This window comes from Protopterus annectens, chromosome 11.part0 (genome assembly GCF_019279795.1).
Source record: "Protopterus annectens isolate FY-2018-M chromosome 11.part0, PAN1.0, whole genome shotgun sequence".
In the NCBI taxonomy this organism is placed as follows: domain Eukaryota; kingdom Metazoa; phylum Chordata; order Ceratodontiformes; family Protopteridae; genus Protopterus; species Protopterus annectens.
The window spans coordinates 656,908,111-656,927,937 of NC_056745.1; the positions used below are offsets into that span (position 1 = coordinate 656,908,111).

Below are 19,827 nucleotides of genomic sequence, written 5' to 3' on the forward strand. Positions count from 1 at the left end.
AAACAAATATTGGTACACTTTACTAACAAATGACGTTATGATTGAAACAATAGGAACAAAGCCGAAATTAGTGTACAAAATGGCACCCAATTTAAAAAAATTGTTAGAAAAAGGTAAATGTGCAGAAAACAACAAAGGTGGTGATAAAAATATTTACACCAGGAAATGTGGCAACTGTAACCAGTGTATTTATATGGTACAGGATAGTGAGGTAAAATTGTCCAATTACAATAGAACAAAGATTTTCTTTAAGAAAGGTAATTGTAATAGTAAATTCCTGGTATATATGGTAAAATGCATAGCATGTTCTGCATATTATATAGGCAAAACTGAGCAAAAGTTCAAGAAGAGAATTTATGCTCATATGTATTGCATTAAGAAAATGGACGAGAAGAATGCCTTGGCAAAACATGTTATGCAGAGAGGGACAGAACATCAATTCAGATTTGGTATTTTAGAGATTGTTAGGCCCAATCCAAGGGGGGGTAACTTTAAGAATTTGTTGTCATTTAAGGAATGTTATTGGCAAATTTTAACAGATGCCACTACCCCCCCTGGTCTTAACGACAGTATATCGGTGAAAAGTATATTAGAATACTTTTAGAGAACTGCATTTCATATTGAATTTTATATTTTAATAACAGTGAACAACATAAGGTTTAAATGCAGGTCATGAGTTTTATTTTTGTGAATACATTTTGAGAAGATGTTTTCAATTTTATGGTTTTGTGCATGTCACTTTAAATATAGCTTGGTATATAAAAATGGCGCCAAAATGAAATAGAATTTAAGCAACTGAACGTCAATTTTTAAAATGTTCTGATGAAGCCTACGGTTTGAGTAGGTGAAAGCGCTTAACATGGATTGTGCAATAAATTTGTGATTTTTATATCGGGTGTCCGACCTGGTTTGTTAGTGAATATAAGGAAGTTTTATACTATCGTGGTGCGCATCTTTGGCGTTTGAGCAGGAGACACATACGCCGATTGTTCAGTGGATTTGTATCTAACTGCTTTGTTTTCTATGCAAGTAATCCTTGAGATAGTCTGATAACACACAGGATGTAAAACCAATTATACCAACTTAAGACACAGAGAAACAGGGGGAGGTGGAGAAAACCAACACCTTCAGCAGAGATCTGAAGAACTATACAGTGAAGCAAAAATAAAGTACAGTTTTGTACCTACCATAAATGTAGATGTCCGATAGGTATGCATCTGCAGTCCTAACATATGGGTTGTCCTGCCTCAGGCAGCCCTTCGGTCGGCCGGATTCCAAAGTCTGGGTCTGGCCTCGGCTGATGTCGCACTTCACCCGACGTCATAACTGCTGTTTATTGGGTATAAAGGCATCAGCCAACGCCATTTTCCTCAGTGTTTCTTGCCCCAGATGCCAGGTGCCCTCTAGTAAGGCTAAATTTGGATAAATGCAAATAATTCCAAACAGTAGAGAGCAAACAATATAAAAAAAAAAAAAATATATATATATATAGACATATATACAAACAAATACACCATAATAGATTCCCCCAGCTAGCTAAAAGAGAGGTAAATACCCTAGGAATACCACAGAGGGGAAGGAGGGTGGGTAATCCTGACTGCAGATGCATACCTATCGGACATCTACATTTATGGTAGGTACAAAACTGTACTATGTCCTTCAAGGATGCATCTGCAGTCCTAACATATGGGTAGAATACCATAGCCAAACTGGGGGAGGTGGCACTAAGATAAAGATGGTGTAGTCAAGATCCCTTGCAAAACAGCAGTTGCAAAACCTGCTCGGGATCTAGAGTATAAGGGAAGATTGTAATGCTTGGCAAATGTATGCACGGAGCTCCAAGTTGCAGCTTCTAAAATGTCTTTGGTAGCCACTCCTCATAGGAAAGCTGTAGTGGTGGCTGTAGCTCTTGTGGAATGAGGTCTGATATTATCAGGAGTTGTCTTTCTATGAAAAGAGTAGCAAAATCGAATGCAATTTCCTATCCATTTTGAGATTGTCTGTTTAGAAATTGCTTTTCCTTGCATTCCTGTTGCATATGCTACCAGAAGCTGGTCAGTTTTTCTGCTGGTCTTAGTTCTGTCCAGATAGTAGCATAATTGTCTGTGCACATCCAAGGTATGTAGCAGTCTTTCCCCCCTGTTCTGTGGGTTGGGGAAGAATGTAGTTAGATGAATCGCTTGGTTCAATGATACTCTGGAGACCACTTTTGGCATAAAGGTAGGGTTAGTTCTCAGAGAGACTCTGTCCTGATGGAAGATAAGGAAGGGTTGCACTGCCATTAATGCCTGTAACTCAGATACCCTTCTTGCTGAAGTAATTGCTAGCAGGAAAGCAGTTTTCCAAGACAAGAATTGTAATTCTGCTGTTGCTGCTGGTTCAAAAGGAGGAAGTGTTAACTTTTCCAGCACAAAGTTGAGATCCCATGTAGGTAAATGTGGTTTCCGAGGCTTTACATTTTTGATTCCTCTCAAGAACTGCCTGAGTAGAGGATGAGAGAAGACAGGAGGATCCATGTTGTATTCTGCTGAAATTGCTGATGCATGAATCTTAATGGAGGAGTAAGACAGGCCATTGTGGAATAGCTCTGCTAAATATTCCAGGATGTGTGCTGTGTTTGCCAATGAGACATTTTCTCCCTTTGCTGCACTCCAAATGAGGTATCTTTTCCACTTGGCTGAATAAGTCTTCCTTGTGGAGGGTCTGCGTGCCTCCAGGATAATGTCCTTAACCCTCTGAGATAAACCTGGGTTATTTGGTTTTATGCAATATTCCAAGCAGCTAGCTGCAGTGTTTTCAAGTTTGGATGTAGGATCTTGTAGTTGTCCTGTGTTAGTAGTAAGGGACATAGAGGTAGATGCCATGCGTGTGTCCGAGACATGCTTCTCAGTAGCGGGTACCAATGTTGCCTCGGCCAGTCTGGAGCTATCAGAATTACCCTTGGCTGATCCTCTCTGATCTTCAGTAGAACTTTGTACATTAAGGGAAGAGGTGGAAATGCATATGCTGTCAGGTTTTTCCAGCTGAAGGAAAGGGAGTCCACCCTCCAAGCAAGTGGGTGGTATGCTCTTGTGAAGAATTTCTTCAGTTGGTGATTGTGTGGGGAGGCAAACAGGTCTATCTGTGGTAGTCCCCATTTCTTTGTTATGGCTTTGAAGATATCTGGATGCAGCATCCATTCGTGAGCATCCGTGGTAGTTCTGCTTAAGGTGTCTGCTAGAGAATTTTCTTTTCCTGGTACAAATCTGGCCTGAAGTTGAATGTTGAGGTTCAGGGCCACATTCCACAGGTCCATTGCCATCCGGCATAGAGGATATGAATGTGTACCTCCCTGTTTGTTGATGTACCACATGACTGTGGTATTGTCCGTCCTTATCAGCAGATGACCCTGTTGAAGGAGTGGTCTGAATGCCTGGATCGCATGTTTCACTGCCAGCATCTCCTTTAGATTTATGTGTAGATTCAGCTGGTCTTGGGTCCATAGGCCTTGTATACACTTGTCCACCATGTGTGCCCCCATCCTAGGTCTGAGGCGTCCGTGGTGATGGTCTGGCTTGGATGTGGTTTGTGGAAAGGCAAGCCTCTGTTCAACTGACAGGCCTGAGCCCACCACAGGAATTCTTGCTTCAGGCATGGAATTATTGGAATCTGGGCTTCTAGACTGTGCTTGTGTTGAGACCATACATTCCTTAGATACCATTGTAGCTTTCTCATATGCAGCCTGGCATGCGGAACCAATATTATGCAGGATGCCATGTAGCCCAGGGCTTGCAGGACTTTCCTTGCAGTAAGCTGAGTTTGTGTTGTTAATGTCATGAAATAGACTGGTAGTTGCTTTCGTTTTTCTTCTGTGAGAAAAGCCATCTGAGTTGATGTGTCTAATTCTGCACCCAAGAATGTTATCCTTTGGGATGGTACTAGTCTTGACTTTTGCATGTTGACTGTGTATCCCAAGGCTTGCAACAGTTGTATGACATTTTCCAAATCTTTTGTTAACTTTGCCTTGTTGTCCGCTTGTATTAGGCAGTCGTCCAGGTATGGGTAAATCTGAATTCCCTGAAGTCTGCAATGAGCAATTACTGATGCCAGGCATTTCGTGAATACTCTGGGCGCAGTAGATAAGCCAAAAGGCAATGCTGAGAATTGATAATGCTCTGATCCTGCAAGAAATCTGAGGTGTCTTCTGCAATCTGGTCGTATAGGGACATGCAGGTATGCCTCCTTGAGATCTAGAGTCACCAGCCAAGACTCCTTGCCCAGCATGGGAAGAAGTTGCTGGAGGGTCAGCATTTTGAATTTTGGAACAATGAGGTATGTGTTCAGTGCGGACAAATCTAGAATAGGTCTCCATTGATTTTCTTTTCTTGGTACAAGGAAAAGCCTGGAGTAAAATCCTTGGCCTTGTTTCATAGGTGGCACCTCTTCTATAGCTCTCATCCTTAGTAAGTTGCTGATTTGTCTTAGAGCGTCTGTTTTTTGGCTTGGTGGTAGGTTTGGCATTCCTCTCTTTTTTGGTAGAGTATGGAAGTGAAACCTGTAGGCCCTTGTCTATTGTTTGTAAAGTCCATTTGTCTCCTGTAATGTAATGCCAGTTGTCGGAGAATAAGGCTAGTTTTCCGCCCAAGGGTGCTTCCAGTTGTTCCCTGGTAGGCGGAACTAGAGCCAAGTCATTGTGTCTGCCCTGTGGAAGTGGTTGTAGTTGATTCTGTGGCAGTACTTCTCTGGTTGGTAGGTTGCCACTGACGTCCCCTGTAGGCACCCCTAGATTGACCTCTGCCTCTTGGGCGTCTATTTCTGCCCCTCTGCACTCTGGAGTTGTCTGGAAAGGACCAATTCTTCGAAGGCCAATTTCTGCTAAACCTCGGAGGTTGGACCTGTAAGAAATCCTTGACTGTTTGGACAGATTTTGCTTTTTCTTCCACCTTTTTTAGAACCTGCTGTGCAGGGGAGCCAAACAAACTTTGTTTCTCCATGGGAGCATCTAGGAGTTTTGACTTAACATGGTCTGGTAAGGATTGTTCTTTTAAACAGGCATACCTTCGAATCACTGTTCCAGTGACAGCTGATCTAAAGGAAGCCTCCAGTGCATCATAGCCACATTTTAAGAAATGGTTACTGACCTGCTGAGAGTTATGTACCAAATCCTGAAGGGACTTGCAGTCTAAAGGTTCAGGAGAAGATAGTTTTTTATTAATCTGGTCTAACAAAAATTCCTGGTACTGAATCATGTGAAATTGACAGTTCAAGGCCCTGGCCGAAAGAGTAGCAGAAGTATAAACCTTTTTACCCCATCTCTCTAATGCTCTAGATTCCCTTTCAGAGGGAAGAGGGTTTTTGGCAGAGGCAGCTGCCACACCTTTAGGGCCCTGTGAAATGGTTTCAGGGTCTGCAACAGGAGCCTTATACAAATGGTAGTGTGTGTCTGGGACCCTGTAATATCTGTCTGGCTTGGCAGGGGCCGGAGGAAGAGAATCAGGAGCAGTACAGGCATCATTATATGCATCATCAACAACTGTTAGTACTGGCGGAATGGCTAAAGGCCTATGCTGTGGTAAGTGTAAAAAAGTCCTTAGCCTTTTCCTTGAATCTGAAAAATCCTGGCCCTGCCATTAGAAGTGTTCCCTCATAGCGTGCAAGGTTTCCCCAAAGGAAAATTCTTCAGGAGGAGAAGCAGAAGGTATGGAGTCTTCTGCATCAGAATCCTCATAAGGAGAATATGGGCCTTCGTGAGGGTCTGAAAGGTCTGAGTCATCCAAGGAATAATCTGTAGAGACAGGTTCGGGGGGCTCAGTCCTAGGCCTCTTGTCTGGAGGGGGCTGAGAGGCCCTGTCTGGGTGAGGTTGGGATCCTCTGATCAAAGAAATCAGATCCTCAGCCAGGCTGAGTATTTGGGAACTAGAGGTAGGCCTATGTGAAGGAGTTTTGGCAGGCAAGGCCTTAGAAGATTTAGCTGCCTTAGCCCTGGCAAAAGCCTTAATAGACATGGAAGCAGGGGGTCTAGCAGCCCCACGTGCAGGAGTAGTTATGTCTAAAGGAATAGTGTCTGATAAATCCTGGGTGCCTGCTTCTGTAGCAGTAATTTCAGTAGCAGTTTCAGCCATGCTCTGTGAGGCCTCGGCTATCGGAAGCATGCTTTCGGCCGAAGGAAGAACCGGGGGCTCGGTTTCCGCCAAAACCGAGACATTCGCGGTTGGCCTAACCGTGGTTTCAGCCGAAACCGCGGGCCGCGAATGTCGGTCCTTTTCCTTGCGCTTTTTAGCTAATTGAGTAGTCGGAGTCCCCGACGGCATTTTGTATGCAAAAGCGAGACCAAAAAACTCCTCTGCAAACTCCGACCGACGTCTAAGTGTCCGTCGGTTGAAGGAAGCACAGGCTAGACAAGCTGATACGTCGTGGTCTGGGCCTAAGCAAGGAAGGCAGTAAGAGTGGAAATCCTTATGAGGTATTTGTTTCCCACAAGTTAAACAATTATTTACTTTGTCTGACATCGGCTGAGGCAAGAAAGAGTCCCCAATGGGGTACTTAGCTTTTTAGAAGTCTTCAGTAGTAGAAATCTCTGGATCTGACCAACCGGCACTTGCGAACAGCTTCTGCTTCGGGCACCGCGTGGCAAGAAAGACTGAGGAAAATGGCGTCGGCTGATGCCTTTATACCCAATAAACAGCAGCTATGACGTTGGGTGAAGTGCGACATCAGCCGAGGCCAGACCCAGACTTTGGAATCCGGCCGACCGAAGGGCTGCCTGAGGCAGGACAACCCATATGTTAGGACTGCAGATGCATCCTTGAAGGACATCAGTGCACAACTCTGAAGTCAGCCAGCAATGATATAAAATTAGTCAAGCAACAATTAACAGTACACAACTCTGAAGTGCCAGAAAAATATACCTAGCTCTGTATATCTCCAGATAGTTTGAAGAGCACTCTGTCAGGACACAGGAAGGCTCCAGCAATGATATGCAGGCAGTTACTAAGAGGGTCTAATTTTATGCAAGTAATCCTTGAGATAGTCTGATAACACACAGGATGTAAAACCAATTATACCAACGTAAGACACAGAGAAATAGGGATAGGTGGGGAAAACCAACACCTTCAGCAGAGACCAGAAAAACTATACAGTGAAGCAAAAATAACAGTGCACAACTCTGAAGTCATCCAGCAATGATATAAAATTAGTCAAGCAACAATTAACAGTACACAACTCTGAAGTACCAGAAAAATATACTTAGCTCTGTATATCTCCAAATAGTTTGCCTTCTGTGTGGAGTCTGCATGTCCTCCCAGCGGTTGGGTGGGCAATCGAAAGACATGCGTAAATGGGAGTGCCTTCGCTGAAGGTTGAACGTCGAGCTGGCACCTCAGCATTCGTGAAAATCTACGGCCAATCATTAGCGGACCGGAGTTCCGCTGTGGCGACCCCTAACTGGGAAAAGCCGAAAGACAACAATATCTCCAGATAGTTTGAAGAGCACTCTGTCAGGACAGAGGAAGGCTCCAGCAATGCTATTGCAAAGGATTTGATATCTTGGGACCTTTCTCAAGTCACTAAGCAGTGTATATTTAGCCTGCATTAAGGCTAGTGCTTTACTTTTATCAGAGAAACACTACAAGGATACCCATAATCCTCCCTCCTGTTTTTATTTTGGCAGTGAGATCCTTAATTGTTCATTGAGCGCTGCTATTTTTTTTTTTTTGGAAACAAATCTTATCTCCTATAACTGTACTGTCATTATTCTGTTTGTATATTTGCAAATGTTTTTGTGTGTATTATGCTGCCTAACTCAGAGAGTTGTTTCCTGGAGTTATACAGGCCAGTAAGAGTTTTCCTGGGGTCTCTAATTACAGGGTTTGTCCAGTAAAGACTTAGGCCATGTATCTGGCCTTTTCTCCTTCAGCTTCTCTTTGTGGTTGATATAGATTTGTGGATCACTTAAAATTCTTGGTATGTAATGGCTTCTTGAATAGCAAAGATAAGGAGTACTACAGACTTCAGATAACTGGGGAGGCAGACCAATGGGTTTATACATAGGCAGAGGTATGGCTTCAGTCTGACCAGAAGTTGGTATTGATGTTAAGCAAGTGCTGGTACCAAAGATTGTATACCCAAGTGTTATAGTCATGTCTTTTCCCTATTTGGACTGTAAAATGTGGGATTTGTTAGTCCCTATGTGTTATTTCATGATGTCCCTTGAAACCATGGTGATGTCACTGTGTTAAGGAATTCTTTTTGTGTTATTTTGCCTGTACATTTAGCTATTATGATTATTTATCTTTCCTTAGGGTACATGCCAGTATGGCAGCTTTATGAATTTCACTAATTCATAGTTTGTTAGAGTTAAACTGTGTTGGCTCAAGAAACTTTATTGGCACATCTGCTAATGATGTCGCCTGATCATAGGGCATCTAAAGCCCTAGACAAATGTATACTTCTGATGGGCACATCAGTGGCAGTTCACAGTTGTTTTAGGAGTAAGCCATAGGTGAAAGTAGTTCTGACATGGACTTAGAATCCAATATATGTTGATTCTTATAAGGATATATATGTACTCACAGGTTCCAGGCTTGGTAAAACACTAGTTAGTATGTGTTCTTACTCATATGGGGGTGGATTCTTTCAGCTGACAACACTCCACAAGCTTTTCATGTATGGTCTTCAAACTGGTTAATGTAAGTAGAAGCTGGCAGCCTATTATATAACGGCTGCTGTTTCCAGTTAATGAGGAGTAGACTGTAGATATTATTCAAATTCAAGTGCAAAAATAAACGTAGAGCTGTGAGCAACTGAAATGTAGCCATCATGCATAGAATATTGCAAAAGGAACTGTTTTATTCCAATACGCATGCAATACCGATGGGCCCCAAGCTTGCCAGCTACACTGCTGTTTTGCACCATTTTGCTTTGTACATTGCACTTCTGCTTCTGTTCCCTAGAGATTATTAATAAAATATTTCCTAGCTCTCTTACTAAGTGGCAGTACTCTGAGCTGGACTCTCTGCTGTATATTTTTGCAGGATGTGCAGTGCTGGGAGAAATGTTTGGTGAGGCTGAGTATGTCTATGTACATGGGTTCCAGTATCAGTGCAAAAAACATTTACTGAAATACACTTGTAGCATGCCTCTCAACTGTCCCAGATTTTCAGGAACATCCCTCATTTTGTTACACATTTTAGCTCTCTCCCTCTTAATCCCTTTTAAAACTGGTGACTTTTGGAGGCATGGTGGTGAGTTGCACTTAATGACAATAATTAGAGTTATAGACTTCTTTTACTTCTGAAATTGTATATTAATTCACATTATCTTATTCTGTTAATATCTCAAGTTAACAGTACTAATGTTTTAAAAAAGTGTCCCTGTTTGTCTCTGATTATTTCTAGATTTCTCCCCGTTTAATTGAGAGGTATGACTTGTAGAATGTTGTAAGCATGCATGCTGCTGCTTGTAATTTGTGTTCGTTTCTGTCACGAGGAGCTTTAATGAATCAGAAGCAATTATATATTATTTTTTCTTTTTTATAAGTTACAGCAGTGTAAGAGATGAGACAGTGGCATTGACAAAAAGGCAGAAGTCAGAGCTGGACGTGGCAGAGTTAAATATGTTAAGATTTGCACTGGGTGTGACAAGGCTGGACAAAATTAGGAATAAGTATATTAGAGGGTCAGCCCAGGTTGGAAGGTTTGGAGACAAAGCCAGAGAGGCAAGATTACGTTGGTCTGGACATGTGCTGAGGAGGGATACAGAGTATATTGGGAAAAATATGCTAAGGATGAAGCTGCCAGGTAACAGGAAAAGAGGAAGGCCTAAGATAAGGTTTATGGATGTGGTGAGAGTGGACATGCAGTTGGTTGGTGTGACAAAGCAAGATGCAGAGGACAGGAAGAAATGGAAACAGATGATCCGCTCTGGCAACCCCTAATGGGAGCAGCCGAAAGAAGAGGAAGAAGTGTAAGAGATGGTATTATTTAGCTTACCTTACTTCTGACTACTGGTTCATTTCTTATATTCAGTACATTTTAGCTGAGAGAAACCTGGGTTTTGGCATTTTAGTTTTCATTTACTTTGTAGCGCACAGTGATGATAGTTAAAGGTGTAATCGTCTTAACTGCCAGCGTTGTCTTAATTGAGTTACGATCATACAATAGCATTGTGCAAAACTGTAATTATGAGCTACAGATTATATTCACTTACACTTTTACACAGAATACAGAAAGAGCTTGCCTAAGGCCACATTTCATTGCTGATCCATTTTGTTTTGCTGTAGGCACAGAATGTTTATGAAGTTCAGTTTCACTGTTTTTCTCAATGGTTATTTGTAAAGCTCTGACCTATAGCTAATAAGCTTAATAGTTTATATTGCATTGAAAAGTGCTATTATAATTGCATACTTCATTTGTTTATATTTACAGGGGGAATACGAGACTGCTCTGAGCATATACGATAACCATGTAAGTGTATCTGATTCATTTAATCAAGTTTAAGCCAAGAACTGCAGTGTACTGAACTTACTCATGTGTTAAGAAACTTATTAAGAAGCTTGTGTTAACATCAAATGCCAAATTTCTCTGCATGTCTCAAATAAATAAATAATACTATTCAAATTTCACTGTTACATGGTGGTGCTGCATGGCACCTAGTAATTACTAATCAGAGCTGCCCTAGCTCAAAAGTTATAATAAAGTCATCTACACTGTCACTGTCACAACAGCAGGAACAATCTTGAAGGGAGTACTAGTTGGTCTAGTGGGAGTATGATAATTGTTCCTGTAGCTTAGTACTTTAACACTGTTGGCTTGATTTTAGCTGTTTTTCATTTATCTTTTGACTTTTATGTTCAACTTGTCCACCGCCTCAGTGTCATTTTGAGATATCTTGCCAGAGTAACAGAGTTCTGTGTTTTGGGTATTTAGTGCTAACTGGATACTTGTTATTTTATTGTTTTTATTTTGTAACTATGAAATAAGTTCTGGGTTTTCCTGTTCAGCTGGTTTTTCATGTTTTGAAAGTAACAGCTTCACCTTTGATTAAACATACTTTTCACAATGATAAATACGAGTGCACTAATCCTTTGTTTGCAACATAGGTGGCTACAGAGTCCATTGAGGATCAATCATTTAATCTTCCTATCGTCTTTCAAAATCATTCCAGCCATAGAGGATATTTTTTGCATTCGTTGATGTATACAGGCTACTATATTTCCCCTTAATCACTTTAAGGAAGTTAGTAAAGGTCAACAGGTACTTGTGTCTTTTGCAGTTTCTAAACTGGGATATTAAGATGCCTAAAGAGTATAGATGACTTTCAAACTATAGTCCTTCTGTCCATGATCTTCTTCTTCTGGCTTTTTCCCGGTTAGGGGTCGCCACAGTGGATGACCTGTCCGCTCATGACTGGCAGTGGAGTTTTACGGTGTCAAGTTGCCAGCCGGGCCCCAACCTTCCACAGAAGGCATATACATGCACCCACTCATGCCTAGGGCCAATTTAGAGAGTCCAGTCCACCTACAGCATGTCTTTGGGATGTGGAAGGAAACCGGAGCACCCGGAGGAAACGCACACGACCACAAGGAGGACATGCAAACTCCACACAGAAGGCACCCCAGTCAAGGATCGAACTGGAGAACCTCTTGCTGTGAGGCGGCAATGCTGACCGCTGCACCATCGCGGCCACCCTTACTTCTGTCCATGATAAGTAGTGCAATATTTTAACTGATGGGCTAAAAGCACATTCTTCCAGAGTAGTGACTATGTCTCTTGCATTCTTTCAGTGTGAGTTTTGAAGATATCTGTGTAGTTACTGGTTACTACTTTGACTTCTTTAAGCATCTTTATGAAGCCTTGCAAGCTAGACTTTATCTCCAGGGCTCAAACAGCAATACTAGTCCATGGTATTCTTTCCTGAACTACCCAGGTTGTTTGCTAGATACTGTCTGTCTGTTTGTCCTACAGTTAGAGGAGGATGAATCAGACTCTGTCAAATATGAAAGTTATGTATTTATTATAACAATAGATTTAAATGGTTGTGGTCAGTCCTACTATAATCCCTGTATACCTTTCCCCAGCCAGCAGAGAGTGGTATGGAAGACGGGATCTTTTTGTTAGCCTGTCTGCAGTGCCATTAATCTTTTATTTCAAGGGCTGCAAGTGGCTCTGGAGTGTCAGAGGCATTCCTCTCATCTCTCTGGTGTTAGTCATTTTAAAATAATAGGGTGTTGGGAATTTCCAAATGGCACCTTTAAATCATAATTTGTTTTGCATTTGCCACCCCCTGATAGCAAACCTCACATCATTAGCCCATGCCCATGGGCCACTGTCAGATATAAATGATGCCACTAGGCCACTAACACTAGTGGCAAGAGTTCAGAAAGTGAATGGAAAGTACTTTTTGTAACTCAGTCATCTTCATCTCCGTCATTCATTGTAATACTAGTCTGGATTCTCAGAGCATGAAGCTGTCTGTAGAGCATGCCACTCACTGATGTGGTATAACAGTTAACTCCTGGGTAAACAAACTCTTGTGCACACACGTCTTCCTTTCAGTGTTAGGTAAACTCGTCTCAAATATACAATGCAGTTGCATAATGTACACCAGGTGTATTATACCGGAGTAAGTCACTACACTGAGAGCAAGTCTTTTAGAATCAGGGCAGGCTTATACCAGAGTAAGTCACTACACTGAGAGCAAGTCTTTTAGAATCAGGGCAGCCTTACACCAGAGTAAGTCACCTACACTGATAGCAAGTCTTTTAGAATCAGGGCAGGCTTACACTGGAGTAAGTCACCTACAATGAGAGCAAGTCTTTTAGAATCAGGGCAGGCTTACACCAGAGCAAGTCACTACACTGAGTGCAAGTCTTTTAGAATCAGGGCAGGCTTATACCATAGTAAGTCATCTACACTGAGAGCAAGTCTTTTGGAAAATGGTCCATACTGTTAGCCCATTTAATTTTTTTAGTTTCAATAAATTTTTGAAACCTGCTGCTCTGTAGAATCTAAAGTTTCAGACTGAAGCTAAAACTTGAAAAGTCAGTGAATTTTCTTTACTGAAAAGGGATGCAGATAATAATGAATTAAGACATTAAAAATATGATCACTGATTATTATATACTCTGTCTAATTGTTCAAGTTTTACCACAGAATGATTGATATTAAATACTGTTAATGGTAGGTCATTTGTACAAAATAGGCATTTAGCATTATGCTCTAGTATGGTTATAGAATAAGTAGCTGGAATATTAAGTATTGCTATAATGTTTATTACTGTAGTAATGGTTTCCAAAATTAAAAGTGTAGGAAATCATGGACAACCTTCCCTAATTCTGTATACTCTAAGTGATTCTAGAGTCTGTATTTCTTATAGTACGAAGAAATAAAATTGAGTATATAGAACTTACTATCTTTAGTGAATATTGTAAGGTAAAATAATTTTAGTAAACAAAACTTGACAATATCAATAATTTTACTAGCAGCTTTGAGTGCAATCTGTGTATAAGTACAGCCTCTTGTGTAGTTGTGTTTGCACTGGCATGTATTTAAGTTTTCATTACCTATAACTTTTGAATTATTGCATTCATCTCTTTGTCAAGAAGATATCCATTTTGATTGAGAAGGGCACTAGAACTCGAGAGCTCAGTTAAGGTGGCTGCTTAAGCCAAAAACTCTGGACGGGGCCTGCAGAAATTTTCATAAAAATACTGCCCCCAGGGAAAAAAAAATAACCCAGAAGGAAAGATGAGTGAGCAGGAGCAGTTGGCTGCTTTTAAAGCTGCAGTTTTGCATTTTGTTTGAAAAGGTAATCACAGTAAGCCAGCTTGTGAGCCCCTCAAAACAAACAATAGTACAACAACAAACAGAATAGAAAGGATACAGGGAAAGCTGCAAGATCTAGAGGAAGATAAAACTGAACTGCAGGAACAGATGCACAGAATACAAGAGCTAACAGACATAATAAAAAGACCAGGAGAAAAGCTGGATGATGATAAATCACTCAAGAAGGAGTAACATCAGAATAATTGGAATATAGGAGACTGTGAGCAACATTGAACTGGGGCAACCTGTAATGCAGATATTACATGAGAGATTTGTGATACCTGATAATCAAAAAGAGTAACCAAGAGGATATATAGAGTGGGAGTGTGGCAAACAGCAACAGAAAGCAGACCTAGGTATGTTTTAGTAGGTTCCATTCATTTTCACTAAAATAAATAAATAATAAGGCAATAAAGAGACTTGGTTATCCTTTTTGCAGGGCTATTCATTTAAAGTACAGCCAAACATTCTACTTAATACTATACTGATAAGGTCAGAAATAGGTACGTTTGCAGTTCTGGGGTTTGGTTTTATTGGCCTGAATGTACCCATAAAATCATGAAAAGTAAAAAGTCATGTGTATTCAAAAGCCATGTAGCTGAAACACGTGCACGTCCTTAAGGGGTTATTCGCATAGATCACATGGGCCTAAACTACAGGAGGTTTCATATATAATACAGTGAAGACTCTAGCATGGCTGAGTCTTTCTTGCAGTTTTTACTGAATTATCTCAGACCAAAGATCCCAAAATGTAGCTTCCTAGGCTGTCTAAACAAGAGATAACTGTTGCACAGCCACCCTTGTAGGATAGGAAAAAAATCTTTGCTGCATACTTACAATATATCTCAGGTGCCCTCACTCAGACCTCCTCTCCCCATCAGTGAAGAAAGTCTGGATGGCACCTCCGCAGATCACTGTAGTGGTGGCTGCAGTGCTTGCCAGTGTGGGAGATGCGTATGGTATCAGTAACAATCCTAGTGAGACTGCCAGGCATGCACTTTATACTGGGACCATCTTAGGAAATCCCATGCAAATGGTCCTGGTGGTCTTCATGTTGAAAGAAGAAAATTTTGCTGTGTGCACCACTTGGGCATCCTGCATGAGCCAGTGCCATTGTAAGCAGTTGCTGTACTCTACGCCTGGTATCAGAATCAGGGTTAGCTTGTCATAGTCATTCCCATTTCCCATTCTGAGAATCGCTGAGCAATGTAGAGCAACTTCGTAGTATGACCAGTGGCAGTGTACAAACTGGATCATGTCATTTTGAATATATGGAGTAAATGCATGGAAGGTATGAAATCACAGTCATAGTTGTATGTTGTGCCTCACTGGTACTCTGGCATGTTCACAGTGCTGTGTAAGCCTATACCCGAGACTGTAGTTACAGGGGTCCTCAGTTTCATAATCATTAAACTAAGATGACCAAATATGTATGATGTAAACCACAGTGGCTGCATAGAGGCTTATCTGCTATGGAAATGAAAGTAGAGCACTGATTAATGAAGCATCTACACTTCTGGAAAGTGACTGACCGTGAAAGCTGGAATGCTAACTGCTTAAAGAGACAGTCCCAGGAAATATTTTGTTTCAATTCAGGTATTTGTTTATTTTCAATATGTCTTTCTGAGCATTTTTCCAGCTTTGGCTGAGGGGGTTGGGGGAAGATTACCTGCAGGAAGTTTTAAAGGTCTTAGCCAGATTCCATCTCAAACTGCAGTTGTACTCACAACAGCTGTCACTGAATCATTCCTAAGTTTTGCCTCTGCTTTTTATCCTCAGAGAAGAGTAGCCTTTCAAGAATTTTATGACCCGACTTGCTACTGTCTTGCAGGAAAGCATATCAGTAATGCAAAGCTAAAACATCAATAAATATGAGTTTTCTGTTCATTTCAGTTCATATTTTATTTTGTTAGAAATGATACAGCCAAGTCCTGAAATAGGACAACCATATGAAAATGAGTAAACCTGTATAAAAGGGCAGAGCCCAAGTCCAAAACAGAACACCAGTGTTTTATGGGACTGACAGACTTCTAAAATTTCCTTTATACCCCATTTTCACCCTAAAACTAAAAAAAGGGCAGAGCAGAAAACTAATAGCAACAGAAACCTCTTCATCATTGTATACTGCCCTAGGACCATAGAACTAGACAATAACAAAATGATGATACCTCCCTACAAGTGCCAGAGAGCCAAATAAAATCATCCCCAAGATGCAGATGAGTCTCCCAAGACTGAGAACTTGTGAAGCTCCTCCAGAAGAGCAGATGCTTGTAATATAATTCTTCCACTGGTACAAGAAGGCAGTCTGTTATGATATCCTGACAAAGGAACAGAAACAGAATGTGTACCAATTTATGCTTAAGCAATCTTGTAACACAAACAAAAATGTACTACACATTGGTGACTCCATACTTAGAGACATGGATGCAATTCTAATGAGGTTGTATAAAAAACAAGGTGATGGTGAGCTGAGTATGGCACGGTGGTGGCCCAAATTGGGGTTCATAGCCTGGAGTGCAAAACCCTGAGGGATATGAAGAGAGATATGGCAAAGCTCCATGAATGCCACAACTGCAAGAAAGACCCTAGATACTCATTGGAATCTTACCATCACCAAAAATGATGCCACTGTATAAAGAAAAAAATACTGGCTTTAAGAATTGGCTTAAACACTTGGTGTTCTAGTGGGCTATAATATGTATCAGCATGGGATGAGAAGCTTAACAACTGTTTTTGCTTCACCAGCAATGTCTTGGGCCTCTCATTCTAAGGCGTTGACATAATAGCAAAAGCTTTTTCTGCCCTCATTGTACCTTTTTAGGCAAGGAACAGGTGACCTTCCATTCTTTCAAAACAAATTAACCATTGGATCATATCAGAGCAGACCTACTTAATGTTAGAAGTCTAAACAGCAAACTGATGGATCTTGTTTACATGACAGTGAACATTCCCTGAATATCTGGGTATTGCACATGCCACTTGTTTAGACCAGATGTAAACTGTGGTGGTATATCCATATTTGTCAGAGAGCACATTACCTCAAGACACATACCCAAATGCCACATGCAGAGCTTACTGAGATCCAAATCATTCAGCATAAGATTAGCTAACTGTTGATAGCATGCTACAGATCCACCTCCATGCCTCCAGAAAAAAAGTCACACAACTGAACTCCTCTTGAGCAGGAGCACTGTTATTCTAGGTGACTTTAACTACACAGTGATTAACTGGGGGAACTATACCAGCAATGTAGGATATGTTCAACAATTCTTAGATTTTATAAACAAGAATGCCCTGAACCAAATTGTTAAGTAACCTACTGTAGACCCGAATATACCTAACCTAGTGATGAACTTCACATCTGTATGTACCATTCCTAAAGTATTCCTGTTATTGGTCAAATCAGGCAACAAACTAGTAACCTTCTCCATCAGAATCTCCAAACCACCAGAAACAAACATTATAGAGTTCAAGGACTTCAAACATACAAGTCTCCTACAATTCTATGATGAAGTCTCCAAATTCAAGTGTATCACCCAATTAGAAAAAGAACTACTCACACCTGGTCAAATGCATAACTTGACAGTCCCACCTAGATCCAAGCAAATGGGGAAATAAAAAGTAAGACGCTTCTAAAACTATATAGAGGAACAAATGACCCCCAAATTAAGGAGAATGTGAAACAGCTACATAAGAAAAGAAAAAAGAAGGTGTTTGTCTGGTCTGTTTGAGTTGGGAAACACACAAATGGTATTATAGTGTAATTGTTTTATTGGCCAAAGGGCTCATCAATTAGTTTTCTTTTTTTTTTTCTGTGCTGCTTTAAATTCCATCTGTTTAAGCGAGTTAGTTGTGCCGTATACAATAGCAAACACCTAAAAAGAACATTTTCCTTGTAGAATGGTCCATAACACTGCACCCTGTAAAGCAGTGATATAGAGCAAATGCCTTGTGTGCCAACAGAGACAGAGCAAATGCCTTGTGTGCCAACAGAGCAAATACCTTGTGTGTCAACAAGATTACAGCAGCTTGTTGAACGTCATGTGGCAATACCTATAGATTTAGCAGAATTCAGTATAGCGTAAATATTAAAGTTAGTAGAATTTAATATTGTTTAGCATTATCTGCCCCAGCAAAGCACCTTTATTAGTCTGCACCAACAAAGCACCCTTAATATCTGTTTAAACCTAATAAACCACCCCCTTTGTAGCTGGCCAATCAAAGTACTGGACAGCACTGATATGCAATTTCCTAACTTCTCTGTAGCCAGCTTGGTAGATATGGGCATCTTCAGACAGTGTAGCAATTGTTTCATGTTTACCAGCAACCACTTCATCCTTATAAAAGCAGGCATAGTATGCAAGAGGTATACCTGAATAATGACACTAAACACTCGCATACTGTGCACATCAGGTTGTCGTAACTCATCAGCCACCTCACATAGCGTCCAACACACACACACACATGCACACACACACACTAACATATGTTATGGTACTTAAAAGCAGTCTTCCTAAGTAACAAAGATAGCCTAGATCACCTGTTGGCCAAGCTATACTTCAGGAAGCCCAAAGGCAATCAGAAAAAACACTACCTAATACCACACATGCACTCACTCCCAGTAGAGCCTCAGATGCTCATTCCATAAAGTAAGGAAACACACTTCCCAGGACTGTCATCACAAGGGACTCCATTGTAAGATATACTGATGCCCCGTAAAAAGGCTGAACAACGAGAAAAGGGTTAGTTGCGTATCTGGAGCCAGGATCCACCAAATCATGCACTTCCTTAAGTCATTACAACACAAGTATCCGTATGATTGCATTATAGTCCATGTAGGTGTAAATGACATGAGATGTACCTCCCTGGACTGTATGAAGAGAGACATTATGGAACTCTCAGACTATGTGTCTCAGGCTAGTATGAACCTAGCTTTGAGCAGCATATTACCATCACCAAAGATAATGTCACAATATGAGCAAAAAATGATTGAGCTCAACAACTGTCTGTCTTTTTGGTGTTATCCTAAAGGGGATCCAGTATTTGTCATCTTGAGAGGACATGTTTAACAGACCGTATAATTTTGCCAAAGATGATCTACACCTATTCCCTTTAGGGTTTTGATTACTGGCTAAAACTTTATCTACCTCATAGTGCCTTTTTTTAGGCTATGCCAAATTAACATACCTTCTGACATAGCAAAATCACCTTAACAGAATGTCAAGGTGTTACTGATCAATGCCAGGAGCCTAAAAAAAAAAAAGAATAAATAAATAAATTACTCTCCATCCAAGCCCTTCTCACACTCAATAATATAGACATATGAGCAGTTACTGAGACATGATTCAAAGAGGCATCGAGTACCCTGGCGGTGCAAGGTTTCATTGCCTTCCACACTTTTAATCCAGTAGCTACACAGAAAAGGGCTAAAGCTGGAGGTAACAAGCTTATCTCTAGGGTGGTTAACAGGATGATGTGTTGTAGTTCCTCCATGTGCAGATGGCCATAGACAAAATCCTATAATATATCCTAGACAGCCACAGATCACCCCCCATGTCTGAAGAAGCTCACAATGCATACTTGGACCTACTGGAGACACTTACTATCCAACCTAACAGCATACTCATGGGAGGCTTTAATTACCCAGTATAGACTGGGAATCCTACATAGCCTCATATCTACAGGCACAGAGATTCCTGGACTTTGTAACTGCAAACACCCTTGACCAAATAGTAATACTCCCACTAGAAGCTCCAACGTATTGAACCTCATGCTCACAAATATGGGAGAATGCTGCAGCCCTCAGTGCCTCATCCTCCTTGGTGTAAGGTCTGACCATAAAGCTGTCTCCTTCAAAATCAAAATCAACTCCATATTCCCATTAATACAGGTAACAGCTGGGAACTATTGCAAGGCAAATTACCTTTTATTAAGTGATCATTTGTACAAATGCAGTGCCCCTCCAAACCCCGAGAACATAGCAGCCTACTGAGAATTACTTTCAGAAACCCTGTATAGCCATGTC

General features: G+C 41.0%; 1 protein-coding gene across 3 annotated transcripts in view; it reads left to right on the forward strand.

Annotated features, from left to right (window-relative positions):
• TTC38 (tetratricopeptide repeat domain 38) overlaps nucleotides 1-19,827 on the forward strand; it is a 1,219,387-nt gene that overhangs the window by 882,712 nt on the left and 316,848 nt on the right. For all 3 annotated transcript variants that reach the window (XM_044088097.1, XM_044088098.1, XM_044088099.1), the window contains exon 9: nucleotides 10,404-10,442. In XM_044088097.1, the coding sequence (XP_043944032.1) occupies nucleotides 10,404-10,442 (39 nt within the window). The remainder of the gene's footprint in view (nucleotides 1-10,403; nucleotides 10,443-19,827) is intronic.